The 21,540-nt window shown below is 47.2% G+C and overlaps 1 protein-coding gene across 4 annotated transcripts in view; it reads right to left on the bottom strand.

Annotated features, from left to right (window-relative positions):
- Window positions 1-442: 442 nt before the first annotated feature.
- ZSWIM8 (zinc finger SWIM-type containing 8) overlaps window positions 443-21,540 on the bottom strand; it is a 63,126-nt gene continuing 42,028 nt past the window's right edge. For 2 of the 4 annotated variants that reach the window (XM_040607017.1, XM_040607020.1), the window contains 18 exons: window positions 20,264-21,272; window positions 19,329-19,460; window positions 18,213-18,392; window positions 17,506-17,541; window positions 16,723-16,906; window positions 15,494-15,592; window positions 14,453-14,577; window positions 13,050-13,281; window positions 12,102-12,254; window positions 11,107-11,329; window positions 10,625-10,914; window positions 9,629-9,852; window positions 8,864-9,346; window positions 8,101-8,269; window positions 5,606-5,779; window positions 3,797-3,916; window positions 2,661-2,839; window positions 443-1,457 (listed from right to left, as the gene is read on the bottom strand). In XM_040607017.1, the coding sequence (XP_040462951.1) occupies window positions 1,254-1,457; window positions 2,661-2,839; window positions 3,797-3,916; window positions 5,606-5,779; window positions 8,101-8,269; window positions 8,864-9,346; window positions 9,629-9,852; window positions 10,625-10,914; window positions 11,107-11,329; window positions 12,102-12,254; window positions 13,050-13,281; window positions 14,453-14,577; window positions 15,494-15,592; window positions 16,723-16,906; window positions 17,506-17,541; window positions 18,213-18,392; window positions 19,329-19,460; window positions 20,264-21,272 (4,216 nt within the window). In that variant the 3' untranslated portion in view covers window positions 443-1,253. The remainder of the gene's footprint in view (window positions 1,458-2,660; window positions 2,840-3,796; window positions 3,917-5,605; window positions 5,780-8,100; window positions 8,270-8,863; window positions 9,347-9,628; window positions 9,853-10,624; window positions 10,915-11,106; window positions 11,330-12,101; window positions 12,255-13,049; window positions 13,282-14,452; window positions 14,578-15,493; window positions 15,593-16,722; window positions 16,907-17,505; window positions 17,542-18,212; window positions 18,393-19,328; window positions 19,461-20,263; window positions 21,273-21,540) is intronic. The other 2 variants (XM_040607018.1, XM_040607019.1) reach the window with 2 other exon arrangements.

The following is a 21,540-nucleotide window of genomic DNA, read 5'->3' as shown; positions in this document are numbered from 1 at the left end:
ACATCTCCCAAAATGCATGGGAGCAGACCACAGGCCACCTTTAACAACTACGTCAGGGGTGAGCAGCTACCACTCTGCACAATGCTTTGGCTACGCACACTGCAGTGCTCTGCATTACCACGTGGTATCACCGGTGCACAGACCAGAAAAGGAACCTGGTGGCTGGCAGAAGTGTTGGCAGAACATCCCGCCAGCTCCCCTGCCACCATCACCAACCCAGTCTGCACATTCCTCAGCCTCTGCAGAGGATGTCCTCACAGCAGCAGCAAGAAACCCTTGGCTCACAGCCTGCGTCAAAGCTCTGGCCACCTGCCGCACGCTGGACTGCTGCTCCCCAAGGCAGGACAGCGATCTGCCAGGGCTCACAGAAGCTCCCATGGCACGCAGCAGGCCAGCGCCATCAGACTGTCAACATCATAGCAGAGAGAAGAGAGAGTCAGTCTAAGAAAACGAGTGTTTAATCAGGAAACGAGAAGAGACAAGGGATAAGAAACTGATTACAGGAGAGTAATACCCCAGCCAAAAGAAACTCCATTGTACAACTCTGAACAACCAGGATCAAAACATCCTATGAGCCAGCAGTGCCCAGTGAGGGACACTCCTGAGAAACAGCCCAAGCACTTCTGGCAGCCTCCAGGCAGCTCAGCGCAGTCCCGGCCTCCGACTGCCCGAGCTGCAGCCTCTGCCCTCAGCAGCTGCCGCAGAAAGCTGTGGCCCTGGCCCTGCTGCGCCAGCCTCAGCTCCTCTCTGCAGGAGCTGCTGGAAGGCATGGAGGGAGCACTGGCTGTGCACAGCAGTCCCAGCCTCTCCCAAGAGATGGTGGGTGGAGTAAGAGAAGCCCATTAAAAAAAAAGTTTACATATTTATAAATGCCAAAATAAATATTTAAGACAGAATCCCCCACCCCTCTAACACGTGCGTAATCACACTGCAAACTGCTCGCAGGACAGCCTCCAGGGGCTCAGGGAAAAAAGCGGTGACTACACCACAGGGCAGCCAGCTCAACTTCCTTCTCATTTCCTGATGCTTCTGAAAGCCTGCAGCCCACTGAGGAGGAGGAGGAAGAGCGAGCAAAGCAGAGCGCCAACACGCAACAGTGCTGGAGAGGAATGTCATGGTATAAATACATCAGATCAGTGGTTTCCAACAAGTTAAAACTAAAATTAAAAAAGACACCAGAAGGAAGGATGGTGTAAATGGAACTACAACTATGCGAGACAAAGGGTTGTGTGTCCGTGGAGCTCCGCCCGCTGTCACGGCGAGAAGGTGGTCATTTCCAGAGAGACCCTTTGCCACAGCTCCTTTGTTTGCTTGCTGCGCTTTAGGTTCTGGAGAATATCATTAAACTGCATCATGCCCATGGGAGTCAGGCAGAAGGCGCTTCTGGCGCTGCGGATGGCATTCACAAAGTCATCGTAGTCAGCTGGAGTGAGATGGATCAGCCGATGATGGATGTACTGGATGGGAACAGGGAAAGAGCCTTAAGGTATCTGCTCACCACCCTCGTGCTGGTGACACTCAGAGGAGGGCTCAAGAGCTCCCAGTGTGACGCATCACATGATCCTGTTACCCCACGAGAGGTCTCAAGACAGAGGAGAGCTAGCTCAAAGGGACAGCAGTGCTGCCCGCACACCCTAAGGCAGCCCAGGGGAGTGGTCGCTGAGAGAGAGCACAGAAACGAAGCACACTGCACCGGCAGGTGTCCTCTCCTTCATGAGCACCAAACTGGGCCGCAGTACAGCACAAAAGGGCCAGCTAGCACTGCACCCCTGCAGGCTACACGTGGGGACCCAGCACGTTCACTGAACTTCTCCTTTGCTAAGGGGTATGGATGGAGTGAAGCTATGAAATACCTGTAGGCTTAACACTGTCACGTCTATCAGCTTCTCACTAAGGCCCCAAAACTGCAAATCTAGCTTTTGAGCTCAAGTGAAGCAGCTGTCATTTCTCCAAAATATCTAGGTGACAGGACAGCTAATCCAAACTGGACAGGTCTACAGAATCACCCTTCTGGTTATTCATTCAAGAGAAGCAGGTACATTGGGGTGTCCTGTTTACACTGTTTTAAGGAACAGGCAACTCTGGTGTTCCAGCTGGCTCACTGAGACACACTTGTTCTGGTTTCAGTAAATCCTGAGATATCTCATCCATACTGGTAGCTGACCAAGCCACTTCCACTATTAGTGCCAGCACTGGCACACCAGACAACCATGCCAGGGTTTCATGATGAGGGGAAGACAGGCTACAGACAAGAGAAAAAAAAAAAAAAAAAAAAAAAAAAAGACGACATGCTAGCAAGAGAGGGGGAGAGGGAGCTTGAAAACATAGCAAAGAAAAAGTACAGAAGTTAAAAGGTACAGGTAGCACTTGGAGTGAGGAAGAAAGGACAGGGAACACAGAACCACCCCATCCTTTGTGGAGCATACAGGAGGCGAGAGGCCTTGGAAGCAGCAGTACAACGAGGTCCTTTGTACACAGCCTCCACACAGGCAGGCAATGCCCATTCTCCCTGCTGAGGGACGCGTCAGGCAATGGGCCGCTTCTGCTACCAGTACCAAAGGCCCCTTCCCCTCCACGCACACACACACACAGAGGCAGTTCCTGCAAGGCAGTCAATGGCCCGGCAGCTTTGCCAGGCAGGCAGGCAGCCCACTCGTTACCTGCAGGTAGGCCTGCTGGCACCTCTGCACCAGCTGGTGGAAGGCTGGGGTGCGCAGGTGGTTGTGCACATGGGCAGGGTTGAGCCTCTGCAGAGCTTCCATGATGATCTCCTGGAGCACAAAAGGGCTCAGCACCCCCTTGGCTGCGCCAACGCAAAACTGATGCACGTAGTTTACACCTGCACGGGAAGGAGAAGTTGGAACAACAGTGTTAAGGTAAGAGACACACCAGAAATGAGGTACTTCCCAGCAAGAACCTGGATTTAGAGCACCTTCTTCTCAGTGTAATGTATCCTCCAGCAGGCTCAGGGGACACAGTCTAGCAAACTCATGGGGACAAGAGATCATTCCGATACATCCATCAGGTCTGAGTAGAGACCAGGTACTACCTCAGTCACTGCTATTCCCAAGTTCACCTGTCTTTAAAGGGGATAGTAAAGAAAACTGATGTGGCAAGGTAACTACAGAGGCAAGGACACACTGCACCTCCTCCCACTGCCACTTGACCGCTCATCTAGGAAGCGCCTAGATGCACCAGCACACAGGCCTTAGGCAGGCTGGAGACAGTCGAGCTTCCCCACCTCTGCCTAGAGTGGACCTCCCCCAGCAGCAGCAGGAGAAGCCATGCCACCAGACAGGCTGTTTATAAAGGTTGGGGTTTTTTTAAGTTCTCACTGCTTATGAAAGAATTAAAAATATGAGCTGACAAAAAAGATCCAAGAGCAAAGTGGAAGTAAAACCAAAAAACCAAACAATTGGTGGTTTGAGCACCTATTGCTATAAAAGGTCTTCACAGAAGGTATAAATATACATAAGAAAGAGGAATATCTACAAGACAGTAGAAAGGGAAAAGCAAGAGTTACTGTTACAGAATGGAAGAGATACAAGCTCTGAGCCCTGTCCAACCCCATGCACTTCATCCAGTGCCTCAAAATTCAACAGCATGCCTACAGAACCCAGAAATGGGACAACTGCCTGGATGAAAGAGCAGCAGGGATCTTCCGAAACACTCTCAGAAATGGGATCAGGTATCAGGTTCACCCAGTCTTTGAAGTTTCACTCTTTGGAGAGCTTTTTCCCACCATAGTGCAAATCCCAGCAAGTGGATTTCTGCTAAGTACTGCTCTGAGCCTTACCTAACTTCGCAGCTAACCCAAGGAGCCATTTTACATCCTCTGTGTAGGGTGGGCTGCGGGAGAAGTTGTTGGGATGGTCGTTGTGAGCTCTTCGGCCAAGCATCTCCAGAGCCAGCATCCCTGTGAGAAAGGGGCAGCCAGAGTCAAGCAGCACTTCTGCCCAGTAAGACTTAGTCTAGCATTTCACTCACTGCAACACAACTTGATTGGCCTGCCCTTCATCAGCAGAGAATTCCCTAGCTGCAAAGAGTCCAGAGAGAAACAAAAGGCCTATCTTGGAGCCTGCCAGCACAGGAACTATCTGCAAGAACATCTGGATCTACTGCTCCAGGCTGGGAAATCTGCACTGCCATCACACCTCACTAGAGCTGCAAAGAGACACTCCACTGGCACCCACAGCAGGGTCAAGCCGATAGCCCCAATGGCTGCACTACAAGAGGTGTCCTGAAAGCAACGCGTTTGCTCTAAATTTCCATTGAATCATACACTTGTTTAGGCTGGAAAAGACCTTTAAGATCATCAAGTCCAACCATTAACCCAGCACTGTTACAACAACAGTCTTACTATCCAGGGCTGACCAGACCATCAAAGTAGGGGAAAGAAAAATTTAACCTATTAACCAAATTTAACCACTCCAGCTCAGAAACAATGCAACTCTGCCACCAGTGCTGGATCTCCCTTTTGTCAAAATGCCCCTGGCATAGATCTAGAGTAATAACTGCAATGACAGAGCCAAGCCCAGTCTGAGCAGCACCCACAACTGCAACAGAGAAGCTACCGAAACCAATCTACTCCGCTGCAAAGGCAACAGGCCAACGTTGAGCTGCACCATTGCCAGCCTGCAAAGTCCTCAGCCATGCAGCTCTTCAGGCAAATCCTCCCATGAAAGCAGTTCTAAAATACCAGAAGGCACATGTCTTGATCTTCCAGAGTCTCTTCTCCACCCCCGTTTCTCTGATACTCCATTAAACGCCTTTCACTGGCTTACCGCTGCTAAGTTTCCAACGACATCTGCATCCCTTTCTGGTTAACAAGTACTTTCTTCTCTAGCGTTCAACAGAAAAACTCAAGCAACCTCCAGTTAGTTAGCCTTTCTTCCATTTTCTTGCTGGTTCTGTTCCTTTGCTGCCCTGTTGCTGTCTTTGCTTATCTTGGAGGCTCCCTCCTCCCTCCCCAAGTATCCACTGGGTTGAACCATGACAAGTAGCTTACTGCAATCCGAACTTAATCACAACCCCCCAAGACTGCTATCTTGGTACCAACAGCAGTTGAGGCAGAGACTCTTTTTTCCTCCTAACCAGGGTGACTGGGAAAGGAATGCTAATTACATACCCACTCTCCACAAGATCCAAGTTCCCTCCACGTCAGCCTTGAGCAGCCTAGCTGGAGAAGCACAGGGCACATCTCTCTGTGCCTCTGAAGGTTCAACCAATTATTAGACGAGAGGTTTGCCTTCACCACCCACAAGCAGCAGGAGCTGAACTCCACTTTTTCACATAGTCACAACTTGCACAATCACATCCTCAGAGCCTTTACGTACACTGGCTGAAAAGCAAGGCTCTCCCCAGCTCTAACCCACCTAGCTTTCTCTTCTACTCTGTCAGCACTCGACAGCTATTCTCCAATCTTCTATAGCTTTCCTCCATTTTTAGCCTCCACTTATGATCACAAACTTGCTTTCCCCATGTACCTAAGATGCCATCACCCCCAACAGGTGCAGTAGCAAATTGCCAAATGACAGTGAAAACCTGCAGCCCTGCCCTGAATCCCTCTCAACGGGGCCACAGAAACCCACTTGGCCGTCCTTACCAACTCGGTATGCGGAGTGGAGGTAGTGCAGACCCTGGGGGCTCACAGGCTGACTGTGCTGCTCATCCTCGGCAGGAAAACCCCCTGTAACAAGGGAGTTGGGCTGTGAGGACAGAGTTGTCAAGGAAGCCCCCTGAATCGCTGGGAACGTTGATCCTGCATGGACACTTCCTACTGAAGAGAGCAAAACAGCAGCATTAGGACCCACCGCCAGCCTAAAAGAAGGTTTACTTGGGCCACCATCTCCCTCACCTGACCGCCCCCTGCCAATGCAGTGTTCTGTTCCCCTAAACAGAAAATACAGCAACCAAAAACCAAGACTTACACCTTAAATACAATGGGCCAGGAATATCTCTGTTTTGTTTGCAAGCTGGGCCCGAAGGGGGTCAGTCACATGCTTGTCCATCTCTTTTGCAGTATATCATGAGTATGCACATCATTCATGTTTTACATGTCAATACATGTGTTGACTTTGCTATTATTAAATGAGATGTCTGGTTCTGATTTCTTGCCCAAGGAAACAAGCATGTGCATGTCTACACCTGATAAGAAATTGCTGAGGAAAATCATTGAGCAGGAACAGCATTAAGTCACTCAGAGATCAAGTCCAACTTCATGAGGTTTCCTCCACTTCTGTTGTAAGCCAGCTATCACTCCACCCAGCTACCGTGCGGGTGCAGGAAGAGCGTTACTGGCAGCTAGCCACCAGTCCAGCCTTAGAAAGAACAGCCACTGCATCCACTGGCATGTATCACCAGTAAAAACAGCAAGGACACTTGAGAATCTGTCACCTTCAGACACCGAACTAGTATGGGCAAAATCAAGGGAAATCGCAGGAAAATCCATTACGCTGTACCACCTAAACTTGTGCAGACAGCAGTTAACACTGAGCCAGTAAGCTGTGCTCTGGCAAGGGGCTCCAGTGTATCTAACTTTCCCTCTCAAGAAAGGTACAGAGAGGAAAAAGCAAGGTTTGCTTCAGAATTCCAGACCAGAGATGCCTTTAGGTGCGTGCACATTGTTACCCTTATTTCACAGCTTCTCTGTGGTGATACTACACCAGCTTGGGCAATGTTCCAACTTCCAGTTTCTCCTCTACCCCTGCCACCTTCAGCTTCTTTTTTTTTTCTTTTTGATTATTTAAAATGTTTACTATTAAATAGTTGAATACCAGAGAACAATGTGCCTTCCAGGAAAGATCTGTCTGACCTCCTCCACCAAGCAGACACACACAAAGTGGGGCAAAATCCATGCTGCATTAGAAGTCTGGCCAAGGAGAATAATTCATAAGAGCGAGCTGAATTGCTGCCAGAGCTCAAGCATCGCAACATGACCGGGTACTCCAGGAACAGTGAAACAGTAGCTTAAGAACTGAAAACAGAAGTTTATGCAAGACATAAACAATGGCAACTGGAAAGGGTGGGGTTGTTTTTTCCTTTCATTAAGTGCTCCAGGATGAGTTAGCAGTTCTGAAAGATTCATCGCTCTCTTGAGGAGTACAGGAACAGTTTCGCACAATTAGAAGTCACAGTAACAACCCAGGACTAAGGCTGTCAGCAAAGGATGCTCTTCAGATCCTGTAGCCTTTAGGACTATCCCACATGCTTTTGCAGTGGCTTTTTGGCATCAAAATGCAAGATAAAATTAACTGAAAAGATTCTCCTGATAATCTAGATATGAAGGAGGCCCACACAGCTCTTAAGTGTTTTCCCACATACCAGTCTTCCAGCACCTAGTGAGTTATGAAGCGCTAATAGGCAAATGTACAAAAAGGCAAACATTACAGCCTCCCCAGTGAGGGGGTAACAAAGCCTGGGTCAGCCCCGACCCACTGGTGCAAAACCCCACGGCAATGAGAGGCATGTCCACAGTTTAGTCAACATCTGCTGTTCCAGTGCCACACATTACTAGATGGGTCTTCACCACCACTCTAGCACCAACACAACACGTGAGCAATCATTCAGATTGCCACTGACGTGGTTCTGCCAAAACATCTGTCCTGTCTACAAGTTCCCCGTTTCAGGTACTGGCTGCCTCCACTCCCTTCAGGCAGGAAAGACCTCTATTAGTGCTACTGTAGCACAAGTCTGCCTGCTGCCTGCACTCTTGATTCATCTGACCCAAAGGAACCACAAGAGCCTGCTCAAGGTCATCTATGCTCACCTGCTCCAAAGGAGAGGGGGAATAAAGCTCTAATAAGTTAGAAGTCAGAAAGGCCAGGAGGGATCCAAATACACTGTAGTCCGAGAGGCCAAAATAATCTCATACTGGAAATTTAGTTGAACAGAAATTAAAGCTCTGCTAGCTGAATCAGGCCCCCTTATGCATCCCTGAGCATGCACATCTTTAGGGTGGAGTGGATTTGGCCAGAACATTTCAGCACAAGAACCCTGGTTCCACCTGTGGTCAGTGAGCAGCAGGACTTGACTGGGGCACAGCTAGGAGGCATGGTAAATAAACCCATGCTACACACAGCCCACAGCTGTAACACTTACTGGCTACATTGGAAGACAGTGACAGTCCTGTCTCACTGTGATAGGGATGCACTGCAATCTGCGTCATGGATGGGACGGGCACACCAGGGAATGACACTGCTGTAGCTGCCAGTGATGGCGTTGTTACTGAGTAAGGGTACTGCGCTCCTATGAATGCTGGATGGACACCCTAAAACAGAAGATAAATAACAGTCATGTCTATTCGTCTGACCATTTAGAGGCAGTCCAAAACACGCTGTCCCCACACAAACCCCAGAGCACGGGAAGTCCAATCCGACAGGGAGAAGGAAGCACAGGAAGCAGCAGCACAGAAACTACCTTGCACCACATAACCATTACATCTGCTTGCTCCTCCTTTTAAATCTGATCACTTTGCAGAAAACCACTCCCAGAACTTTCAAAAATAGGCAGAGGTTAAAATAACTTTCATTTGGTTTTCCCTCCGTAGTCTCTATTTAGCCTGCAAGCTCTCAAGAAGACAAGCTTTCTGAGAAACATTAAAGCAATAAACATTAAAAACTACTGCTGTATTATATTTTGTATTCTCCTGAGACTTCAAATGCACCCACAGAAGGGTCCTCATTATGCAAAAGCTGAGCTGGGGAGCCAAAGTAAGTACCACAACTCGGCCAGTGAGCGAGAGCAGAGGCTAGATCTCAAGCCACGGCAGGTCTGACCCCACACTCTCCCCAGTCCAACCTACTCCCTCCGGAAACAGCCGCACAAAGTCACCGTAAATGAACAAGGCACAGGCAAAACTCACCTGCGGGTACGCTGAGCCAGGGACTGGGAAGACAGCTGGGCGCGGCATGTGCTGGATAGTGTGTCCGATATACTGGGGATTACAGGGGATGTGAGTCTGAAGGGTGGTGTAAGGGTGGAGACCCTGCGTGTGTGTATGTGCCATCGCCGGCCCTGCCATTGTGTGCTGCTGGTACATGGTGGACCCCACAGAGATCACCGGCATGACTGTTGCTGCAGCGGTTACCGCAGCTGCCACTGTTACAGTGGTTGGCTCAGAGGTCACCCGGTTGTCTGTCAACCCACGTGCTGCTTCAGAGGCAGCCCGCGCACCACTGGCACTGCAGCCAGTGGCACCTTCTCTCTGGGCCGGGGTGCCACCAACAGTCTGTTCGTAGAGCCAGTACCACTGGTGAGCTACTTCAAAGAGGACTTCTGGGTAGACACCACCTCCTTTGGCTGCCTCTTCTACTGCCATACAGGCCTTTTCCAGCATCAGATTGTCCTGTGGGCAGGGAAAGAAAAGCAGAAGTGAAGAACACAAAACCAGAAAGGCAAGGAGGCAAAACAGCAGAAAAGTAAAAGGCACTCTAAAATGACTGATGCTATGGGGAGCAGACAGATCACAGCTTCGCAGCAGAATAACCAGAGTTATTCATGAAACATAAGAAATCCACAGAACTGGGATTAAGGCTGTCCAGTGGCACAGGAGCCAATCCCACAAGTAACAGCACGTCCTTGATAGTAGGAATCGCCTTGCGCTAGCCAGCCCCCACGTGATGCTCACCTGTTCCTTACACTGTACCAGAGCCCTCTGGATCTCATTTGGGTTCAGGGCATGGGCGTGGGGCAGGCAGCTGAGTGCCAGTTCAGCCGCTGCCCGCACCATGTTGGAGTCTCTGGCCCGTGAAGCTCTGTCTGCCAACGATGCCACCTCTGGGGGAGTCAGATGTCCATCCCAACACTCCACCAGGATGTTCAAGGCTGCGCTACCGATCTCCATGGCCTGCCCTAAGAGGAAGAGAGAAGACTCTCACACCACTGTACGCCCAGCACAGTTCCAGTCAGCTTTCCCTCAACAGGAGGTGCACTCCCCACTTCCTTCAGGAGCAGTGGCAGACCCCAGTTGCTCCCCCCGGGCTTCAAGTCAAATTTAGGCTCTTCCTCCAAAACACAGGACAGGCAAGAGCCCTCGATAAGCAAGCAGTGCGTGAGGGTACTATTTTTAAAGTTAAGCTAACGATGCATTTCAGGCAGTGAGGAGGAATTTTCTATAGGTGATTTTAGTACCCACAAACCACAGCCTGGACTGCTGTTCTACTTCCATCACGTCAGGAAAACATGACATTTCAAGGGTGTTTTTCAGGCTCTAGAAGCCATGGATAGTAAGCAGGTAGTAGGTCTGGGTGCAAACAGGAGGAGGAGGAAAGTGAAATGCTGAACACAGCCAAAGAGCGTGTTCAGACTTGACAAATGTTTCCCTTCAGCAGACTCCTGAAGGAAAACTGAAGACCAGTCTCTGTGTGAGAAGTGGTCTACGGCTTTGAAGACTGAAGCATTTGCAGTACAAATGAGAAGAAACAGGTCAGAAGAACTTTCCAGGCCAAAGCAAGCACCACTGTGTAAAACACTGGTGCTCAGCTTCTACTGCCAGCTGTGCCAGCAGCTTACATGGCTACCACAGCACATCAGCACTGACATTCTGGGGAATAAGCCTGCCTCCCTCCCTCCCTTCCTTCCTTCCTGCCCCAAAGTAAGGTTCCCAATAAAGTTTTGCTGTAACCTGTGATCCAAGAGACATGGGAGGAGTAAGTTCGAGAGAGCCAGTTGGGAGACACAAAGTTGTGCAGCCCTAGTGCATACAGCCCAATCTCGAAGGCGCAGAGGTGAAGGTTGCGGTGTGGTCCCTGGTGCCCACCACTGGAGGAAGGGTGGGTGAAGATAGAGGTGCTGCTGTTTCCACCTGCTTTGATAAGGACCGTCTTGGCCAATTCAAAGTAGAAGTGAGCAGCTGCCTCTGAGGGCTGGTTTGGGACATGAGGAGCATGGCTCTCCAGCCGCCTCCCTTTATACCTAGAAGATAAAGATAGAGGAACCTTTCAGACAAGCAACAAGTACCCCTGAGTTCACTAGCAGAGTTCCTGTCTTTAGGGTCCAGGGGAAACAAAGCAAACTCTCCCAAGGAAGTTACTTCCCAATGCATACGTCCTAGCTCCCTGACAGCAGGCCTAGAGGTTGCCTCTGTGTGTTCATATTATTCGTTACCTGCCAACTTCCACAGTCTTTGCACGGGCTCCCCCGCTGGCTCTCCTACTGCCACTGGAAGAGGAGGATCCCAGCGAATCACTTGAAGAACTGCTGATGCTGTCACTGTCCTGTCCTCTGCCCCAGGATGTTGTTGCCCATCCCCCACGTAGCGGCCGCCGACTGAGCGTTGGAGAACTGTCAGAGGTGGTTTCAGGAGCGCTGCTGTCAATACTAGCCATGCCTACAACACCAGAACCAACACAGTAACGTCACCAGGGTTGGGAAATGCAATGTGCATAGGTAAACTCTTGCCTACATCACCTACAGTCCCAACTAAGATCAGTCATGCCAGTAGTGACAGTCAGCCTCACAGCTGCCAGGCATCCAACTTTGCAAATCAAGAGAGACTACATTAGTCAGTTTGGCCACAGATATCAGTGTCATTTTGCAGTGTTTGGATTAAAAAGCAGAAGAGTCCAAGGACAATGTGTCTTTATTTCGCCCTTCACAACATCCCTCACTCCATCTGCCAAGCTTTGTGACAGAGTATAACCACAAGAAGTATAAAGTCAAGTTCCACAGACCGTATACAAAGAAAATCCTTCTGGTATACGCTGCACAATTTACACAAAGGTTCATCACATCCTCAGCCTCTAACTTACACCTTCTCCCCAAGAGAAGCGTAGAGAGGCAGCAGCTCCTCTGAATTTGTTTCTGGACCCAGGAGCACAGTGCTCTGTTCTCAGAGTCCAGCAACCATTCAGCTCCAGATACCTAATCCATCACCCAGAATGTATCTGGCGTGAGAAAGGTACGGTAAGTTGCCCTAAGGAAGGGGGCAGGAAATCTGTGGAGGAAAACCTATTTCTCCATGCCAAACACCTCCGAGACAACCAGCTGCTTCTGTAGTATGGGAAAAGCGACAAGTGGAACAAAAGAGCAAGGGAATTGCTGAAACCCCAGCAGGCTGCCTAGCACAGCAGTAGACAGCATATGAACTAGTCCGTTCCTACCTGTGTGTTTCTTCTTCTGCCTGACAGGCGAACCCCAGCACCTCCCGTTGTATCCACCACGGTTTCCAAGGGCCAGACGACTGGGGACCTTTCCTTCTTGTTTCAAGACAGTGGCCTCTGCAGCTGGCTCACAGGGGGACCTCTGAGAGCTCTCTGCATAGGCAGAACAAGGTAAACAACATCATTTGTTTCTTTATCTCTAAAACCAGATGTGGCCACTTAAAAAGATACAAACATCAAAAGATACAGGATTTTCATAAAATTAGTGGTATTTAGGAGCAGGATTATCTCCGTTTTCTTACACTGTTAAGCATATCATCCGATACCAGGTCAAGGACATTTAATCTTAATAACTGAAGATCTGGAAAATTTACTGCAACTAGGGAAAGTTTTTAGAATAAAAATGCTCCAGCAATCCTAACCTTACTGCAGGCATCCTCAGCTAGTATTGATCTCTTTGGGGACAGTTAAGAGGGCACTTGATTTCCACCAAATGCTGCTCAACGTGAAGTTTGCCACCAAAGTAGAAGCATAGCTTGAAGAAAACCAGGTTTATCTCCAATGCCCTTCAGCCATCTTAATTAGTTATCTTGCATGAAAGTACGTGACTCAGTGTATAACTTTCTGGAATCCTGCACCTCTGTGATACAAACCCAAAAAACAGAGTCACACTAGTTTTATGTTAACTAGTTATACAACAGGCTCAAGATAGGAAAAGCTGAAGATTTTTATTTTCTTGAAAGCTTGAATTTCTATGCAGTAAGAATGCATACAGAAATGGATCCAGCCGAACAGATAAGGGAGGGAATGACATTCTACCAACCACCAAGCAGCCAGATGGTAATATAATCGCTCTGACTACTTCCCCAAACAGACAAAAATGTACAGTTCCAGTTTTGCACAGGTAACAGAAGGGTTTCAGCATAGCCCTTACAAAGCATCTCTTACCCTGTGCGCTCTTCTCCACAAAGTTCTCGGGACTGCTCTGGACTGCAGTGCTCACAGCAGCTTGCTGAGTGACAGAAGTCCCTGGGAGCTGTTGGATAGCTGCAGTGGACTGGGCAGCGTGTTTGGAAGGAGATTTTTGATTTGCTACTGTAGGCTTGCTGGATGAGTAGAAGGAACTCAGTGTCTGTGGTTTGTGAGTTTGACTCTCTCTGTCCAGGAGTTTGTCCAAAATCTTTAACAGCAAGGAGAGAAAAAAAAAAAAAAAAAAAGGAAAAAAAAATTAAAAAAGAAAAGAAAAAGAAAAGTCGGCATCACCTTCCTGCACTGAAGATGTACAATGCACAGTTGAGGGCCATGTGGTCTGCATTACTGAGGAAGCAAAAATTCATTCGTACTCAGTAACATCCCCATTTTCACTTCAAACAGTCACTGACTTTACTTGAAAAGCACTCAAAACTCACAATAAAGAATTCTGGCACATCAAGAACGGAATGGAGGACTCTATATTTAGTTCTGCCAGTCATTAGATTTTCTTGTTTAAATTACCAAAATTCTGTGCTCACCATTCAAAAAATCCTGTCATACCATTGCTGAGAAAGTGGTAAACCCACTACAGAAACTGCCTTCTCCTGGCCTACAATAACACCTTCTCGTCTTTATTTATTAGATAATTGGGGTCATCAATGCATGACCACATCTTATGGGCCATTTCTACTATTCATTGTCGACACAAGATGAACACCATGAGTGTGACAGAGCATTTATTTGCAGATGACTGATATCACAGTGTCCCTGTTATTCCCTGGAGAAAAGTATAGCAAAAGTGCTTCTCCTTCAGGAGACAGAAAGGCACTAATAATATCTTTACCAGGCAGAAGTGTTTCTGAATATAAAAGATTAATAAAACTCTTCCTGAAGCTTCAGCAGTGTTTGGGGTGGAGGGTAAGAGTTTTACTATCTCTCTTGCATGGGAGATTAAGGCACAGGTGGACTGAACTAGTATATCAAAGAGGGGAGAGGTTAAGAAACAAAGGCTTTGCAAGATACACTGTTTAGCAAGCCAACGGCCCTGCAGCAAAACAGAAGCAATCCCCAGATCACACAGAGAGTGCACGCTGAAAACCCCTGGGACAAAGGACTTGCTTTAGCTGGTAAGAGAAAGCATTAAAAGCAGCGAGAATGAATCTCCCAAATGGACCTGAGACCTATGGAAAGAGTGCCCCTTCCAGGGCAGCGCCAAATCGGATTTTGCATCAGCAGAAGAATTTAAACATCACAACATAGCTTGTAATCATTAGTACATGATGCAGTAACTTATGTTCACTGGCAAAACTATCAAATCCATCACAATCCAAACGTGGTTTGCTCTGCATCTCCCTTTCCCCTTTCCAGGGGAAGCTCACCTTCTTCAGCTTAGACTGATCATCCTTGTAAGTGATCATCAGGGCTAGTGCCAGATCCCCTTTCTCCCTTCGGGTGCCTTCACACAACAGAGGATGTTCTGCTTCACTGACAGTTGTTTTCATGCCTGCAGGCCAGAAAAGAGGGGATGAAGAGACAAGTAAGCTCATGGGACCACACCACATCTTGAGCACTATCTGTTCCTCAGACTGTCACCTCACTGTCACAGGCAAAAGGGGATTTCCCCCCCCCCCCCCCCCCTTCTATTTTTCTGTTAATTTCAGAAATAGGTCATGAATAAACAGGAGCTGCTGCCTGTCCCCAGAATACTAAGCTTGCTACAGCTGTCAAACCAACCAGACATATGCCTCAGGAAAAGAGTCCAGGCAAGCCCACCACACCATCTTGAAACAAACTTTTCCAGTTTCTGCAGATGCTCCAAGCAGCATTGCCACTCCATAAAGAACTCATCTTCCCCCTTTCAGAGGTGAGGCAACAGAGGACAGGCCTTCTTTAGTCAATTCTATTCCTTTTTGTATGCTGCTTTAAAACAGGCATACAGTATTGACAACATAGTATATATAATCACTGCTTTGTCGCTGAAGTTGATGAGGCAAGAATCCAGTATTATGCTAAGATCCTGAATTATACGATAATGCTAGAGAGATCTTCTGCTAGTCTTTCACTATCACTGTCTAACCTCTCCTGAAATTATTGTCTTTTGTTCTCTGAAACTGTCCATCTCCATTAAGAAGCTGGCAATACATCTTCCGCAACAAATGAGCAACAAGAAAGGCAAAATTCATGTTACTACTTTAACATTCAGTTCCTGTCCCATATCCCCCATCCCTTTTTCACAGCGCACCTTTTTCAAAGGCACCTCAGCCCTGGCATGGAGAATCCTTCTGCATCTGGTTCTTACAAATAGGCCCACACTTTCATTTCTGCACCAAACTGGAATGAACTACTAACTCTCACCACCCAAAATGAGGCAGTATGCAGAACATGGATGAAGACAGACTTTTCTTGGAGAAAATTCTTACCAAGAGCAGCAACAGCTGCCTCAAAACCAAGCTCTTCATCTCCAGGCATTTCATTATTCCAATTACGGCTTGGGGGTCTAGAGCCTGTAGGAGAAACCACTGAGAGAAGACAAGAGAATTAGTGCTCAGCTTTCAAAACTAGGACCTCAAGGCAAAAGACATTTCTGACAGCTTTCTGAATTTGCAGAGCTTCTGAGGTCCTATTCCGAGCCTTGTACCAGTTTCAAGATCACAGCACCTTTCTCTCTCGAAACTCAGAAGGCTGCAGACAAGGCAGGTATATTTCCAAGTCAGACTTCTAATACCAGGCTGTTGTGTTCTTTTTTAAATGCTAGATTTAAAGAATCATAGAATTATTTAGGTTGGAAAAGACCTTTAAGATTATCAAGTCCAACCGTTAACGCAGCATTGCCAAATCCACCACTAAACCATGCCTCTAAGCACCATACCCACATGTTTTCTGAACACTTCTAGGGATGGTGACTCCACCACCTCCCGCAGCAGCCTGTTCCAATGCTTGGCCAACCATTCAGTGAAGAAATTTTTCCTAATACCCAATTTAAACCTCCCCTGGCACAACTTGAGGCCATTTCCTCTTGTCCTATTGCTTTTTATATGGGGGAAGAGACCAGCCCCCACCTGCCTACAGCCTCCTTTCAGGCAGCTGTAGAGAGCAAGAAGGTCCCCCCTGAGCCCTCTGCTCTCCAGGCTGAACGGCACCAGGTCCCCCAGCCGCTCCCCATCAGACTGGTGCTCCAGACCCTTCCCCAGCTTTGTTGCCCTTTGCATACACTGCAGCACCTCGACATCCCTCTTGTAGCAAGGGGTCCAAAACCAAACACAGGATTCGAGGTGCGGCCCCCCCAGTGCCAAGTACAGGGGGACGACCACTGCCCTGGTCCTGCTGGCCACACTATATCCGACACAGTTCCTTTCTCTGAATATAACCAGCGTAAAAGTCAGTAATTTGTAACTATTTTACGGACACACGCACACAGTGTGGAAATGTGGTAAGTTGCCAGTTGTTTCAAAATGTAAGCAGGAGGAGAGATGGTTCCATCAGGACACAAAATACCTTTAAAGAAACATGGAGGGGAGTGCAAGCAACAGTGTGTAAAGAATCAAGACTAGGCTGTTCTTATCCAGAAATCAGTTTCTCTTTGAAAACCCTTCAAGACCTGGCATTTCAGAACATGCCCTTTGCACCCTCAAGCCAATGCAGACAGTACCTGGGGTGCACAGGACATCAAATATAAAGCTAGCCAGCATCAGAGGCAGGACAGGACGGTAATCACATAGTGTCCCTTCTCGCAGTTCTTCAGCTCTTCCTCGAATAGTGTTCATCTCATTAGTGCCCAAGGGAATCTTTTTCAAGAGGGCTACAATCTCAGACTCCTGATATGCCAGCTTCACCTGGTAGTACCCACAAGGAAACAGAAGAAGCTGTCATCAGCACAGGCCCTGTGGGCAGTGGACCATTATTCCCTATACATAAAGTACAGCAACAGTTTTTATTTGATCACTAAATTACAGTAACTCTTAGCACCCTAGCCACCTTTACCATTCTCCCCACACTGAACACAGATTTTGAAATCTATACCAAATCTTGCCTCATATTTATATACAATTTTTTTTAACTCAAATTACTACTTTTGAGCTGCATACAGAAAAATAACAATAAGCTTTCATAAGAACATCAGGAGAAGTGTTTGGATAAGTTAGTGGAAAAGGTGATTGCTCTTAATTGTAGGAAGGAAGTATGCTATGTGAAGTAATATACCCATTCGAGACCACAGAGACTGTCTAACAGAAGAATGGGCATGGTGTGGCAGCACGCATGCCACCAGGACGACCATTACGTTTCACTACTCCGGGCCATTTCTGCATTCTATTCTTCTCATGTGAAAATGATTGTTTTCTTTTAGGTAACAAGTGACTGCCAATCTCACATTCTTCTAATCAGACCATAAGAAGTACAGATAATCAGTGCAGCAAGTGTAGTTGGTGGATACCGAGCAACAATGCACACCTCCAGGGACCGCACAACCCTGCAGTGAAAAGCAAGACAGCTGCAGGTCACACAGACAAGGTCTCAACTGGACACTTTTTCTCCTAAACATGAAGCCCAGTAGTAATCAAGCAATGTCCAAAATAATATGCCCGCACAGGGCATATGTTCACTTGCCAATGAATGAGATATCAGCAAGAACAACAATTTTTGAACATGTAACAATTGCACCAATTCACCCTAAGGAGTAAGTTTCAAACCACCAATGCAAATATGGACAATTCCATTTACAAATGGCTTTATTTTCCCCAGATTAGCCAAGAAAATTGGAAACATATTTAAGATAAGCAAGCTGTTCTAATCAAAATAATAATTTCATAAAATATTTTGTAGTCATTTAAACATTTTCAAGCATATAGCTTCATATGAAATCAAAGGCCTGTTAGCACGTGAGGTCTGAACATCCTATCAATGAAGGTAACATCAGATTGAAAAGATGTTTCTAATCATTGTTCCGGCAGAACAACACATGCTAATGGGTTCTAATACATAATTGTTCTAACAATCCTTTTACCCCCACTGCAATCAATTTTAAGGGGGCATATAAAACCATAACCAAACCTCAGGAGTTGAAATGGAAATGACATAAGCAGAAGTGTTCAAGCAGAACTACGTTGCTTATGGATACTGCCTGATTAAGATGTCTCATACCTCCAGAGCCTTTGTAGAGGCAGGTGGTCTCTGCAGCTCCAGAGCAAACATTCCTATTCGGAAGGCCAGGTTGTGGTACTCCAGCCGCTCACTCAACACAGTCAGCAAGAAAGCAGCTTTAGACAAGGTGTTGGTTGCCATCCACGTCTGCTTGCTGGTCGATACCTTGTTCTTTTTGCCCTGTTTGAGGAGGTATTTGTGATAGGACACTTTCCTAAACATCCTAAATGATCCTATGCTTGTCCTCCTACCCTTTACAATAATTAGTAGACAAAAGAAAGAATAAAACGCATTTAAATTGTATTCCCTTTGTTGAGGAATCAGAAATCCCCATGGTTATCGATGAACATCATTACTTCCCTTATCTCACCCCAGCACGACAGAGTGGAAGATCTGGCCTGTGGACAAGACATATGTCCACTATTGGAGTGATGCTGTGCAGGCAGATGTTGCATGCCTGTCCCTTCCAAGGGAATCCTTCCATACAACAAACACTGCTTAGTGCCACGACAAGTGATTTTCCAGAAGTTTATGATTATTTCTTTCCTCTCCAACCCTCTATCTTGAAACGGCAAAACTTCTAACATTTCCAGTGGTGCACATTATGGAATAGGAGACTAAGGTTTTGGAGGGAATCAGGGTCACCTGCACAAAGCTGCACAGAAATCAAGACTTCTTATGGCTGCTGTATAATCTCATAGCACACAATAGCAGGTATCTCTGCAACAAAACATCCTTTGAAGCTAACATTAAACAGGATGCTTTGTTCAATTGAATTAAAACAGATTCCAAAAGAAGCTGCAGCTTTTAATACAGAAACCAAGCTTCTCTCCAGAGCATAAGCAAAAATGAAGAAGCTTTTAAGTAAACTTGGGTTTCTGAAGACTCCAAGTTCTGCTGAATGGCCTCGTATTTTCTTTCTCCCTTTTATTCACCCATACATGCACAGTGATCAGGCACATTAATGACATTCAGAGAAGTTCAACCCAGAGGGAAGCATCAGCGAAGGGCCCTGAATCACAGCAAATGAGAAATGCCTGCGAATACTGTTGTATCCATCCCACATATTCATTCTAACTTACTCTCTACCCTCAAAACCAGACAAGCTCTCTCTACCTTAGTCGGTGGCTGCTCCACTTTGAGATCTGGAGGGTTGGCCAGTAGGTCCCTGGCGAGCTCTACAGTTAAGCGGCATGCTTCATTACTGTATCCGTGTGCATGCAGGGCCTCTGCACAGGCAAAGAGGATCTGCAAGAAAGAACAGATGGTCATATTCAAACCACACTCCCCCAGGCTGGAGCTAGCCTGCTCAAGCCACTTGTCACAAAGACTCTGCAAACACAATTCACAATTAACTTCAGCAGCAGATGCTCTCGGAGTCTTCCCTGACTGGACCTGCACCACTATTCCTTTAAGCACTCCCCTAAAAAACGTTTTCTTCCATGATTAAGTCCCATTCTCCCTCCAAGTGCTCCAAGAGATCAGAGAATAATTCAAAAAAACCTAAAACCTAAACTGACTGACTATAACTATTGCCATGCATCTCCATTTCAGCTGCTTGCTCATATAGGTGCAAGCTCTAAACATATTTTGAGGTTATTACAGGAATGTGACAGTCCATTAGATTGCCTCTGGCTTTCCAGAGGATTTCTGCTTACATGGTTGGATTTAAATTTTTCCTGCTGGACATGTCTCGGTCTTACTTATTTTTAATTTCAGCTCAATTTTGCCATTTCCAAGAGTGAGACAAGGTGAAAAGCACACAGTTTTGCCTACATTTGTAAATCCTGGAGTGTGAGATGGGACCAGCTAAAACCAGGACACACTTGAAGTTCGCAAAGAAATAGGGAGCTTGTGGGAAACAGACATATGTGGTACCACTGCATTAAAACTGTAGATCCTTATGATACAATGGGTTATGACGACATTATAATTAAGCACTTGATTTAACAACATACTAGGTTAAGTGTGACAGCTAGAAGGGTGGCAAGACAGTGCTGTACGCAATACATAAAACTGCAAAACAGTGTTCTGAACTAGATTCAGCTCACCTCCATCCGGTTCTCCTGCTCCAGAGGCTTTATACCAGCAAATATATCTTGTTCCTCTTCATTTCCCCCTTCAGCTTTGTCATCATCTTCCTTGGCTACCTCTTGTGGATTCAAATAGTATACCTGGTAATCGTCTTCCTCTTCTCCGTCATCCCCTCCTCCTGCTGCACCATTCTCTCCCACTTCTTCTGGTTTCAGGCTCACACCACCACTGTTCTCATCTGCAGAAGGCAGGTCATCATCACCACTACCCATCTCCCCCACAGGATCCTTGGGCGATTTCTTGGCCATCGAACTGCTCCTGACACTGGGCTCAGGTCCCTCAGAGAAGTACACCCCACCATCCTCCTCAAAGGCATCCCTGTAGCTCCTGCTCAGCGGGCTTTCTGTAAAACTAAACGTGTTGCTGGCTTCTGCCCCCAGAGCCAAGCTGCTGTCATCCAGGCTCATCTCTGCCAAGTCCGGCTCCAGAGAGCTGTCTTCACTGCTCATGCGACGTTTCCCACTATGTTTACTGGTCAAGCCTTTGCTCACTGGCAACTTTGCTTTACCCACTGCAGTCTTATACACAGCTTTATCACCTTCTGCTGAAAGTCGTCTCAGAACCCTCTGTGGTGTTTCAGAGACAACTTTCCGCTTTCCAGTAAGTTCCTTTGGACGGACTGCTGGCTCCTGGGGAGAGGGACGCAACCTGTCCCCGGGCTGCAGACATGGTCCCCCAGGCTCCTGTCCATGGGTTCTCCCAGACTCACAGGCAGTTTCTGCACACTGCAACCGGCAGCTCCTCTGCTGGATGGCCTTTACCCAACAGAACGAGTTCTTCTTGTCAGTGCTGCTATATGTGATCCCAGGAATGGGATAAGCTTCCTCCCAGTTGAAGTAACAGGCTTCCACAGCTGGCTTGAAACCCTGGAAGAGCTTCTCAAGTGATTTCTTGTGCTGACCCCTCTTAACATTATCTATGACTTTCAGCTGCCACTGTCTGAGCTGTGAGCAAAGGTCCCTGCGCCTAAGAGAAGAAGCAAGAGGACAGGTTAGAAAGCGGACACAAAATGCAGCCGCAACAAACTACCTCTTAACCCACAGAGCACCTCCTCCTTTTGGTCAGAAACATCTTCTGATCAATTAAATATAGACAGCATTAGTAAGAAGACAGGCTGAAAAAAAGGAAAGAGGTGTATATTAACAACCAAGTCCTAGACAGGTCCATGATACAGAAACAAAATGCGAAGATACCAACATGAAAGCACGATACAAACCGAGAGGTTTAAAATTAA

This window comes from Falco naumanni, chromosome 9 (genome assembly GCF_017639655.2).
Source record: "Falco naumanni isolate bFalNau1 chromosome 9, bFalNau1.pat, whole genome shotgun sequence".
NCBI lineage: Eukaryota > Metazoa > Chordata > Aves > Falconiformes > Falconidae > Falco > Falco naumanni.
The sequence above is the reverse complement of the archived record's forward strand: the minus strand, read 5'-3'. Positions and strand labels throughout refer to the sequence as shown.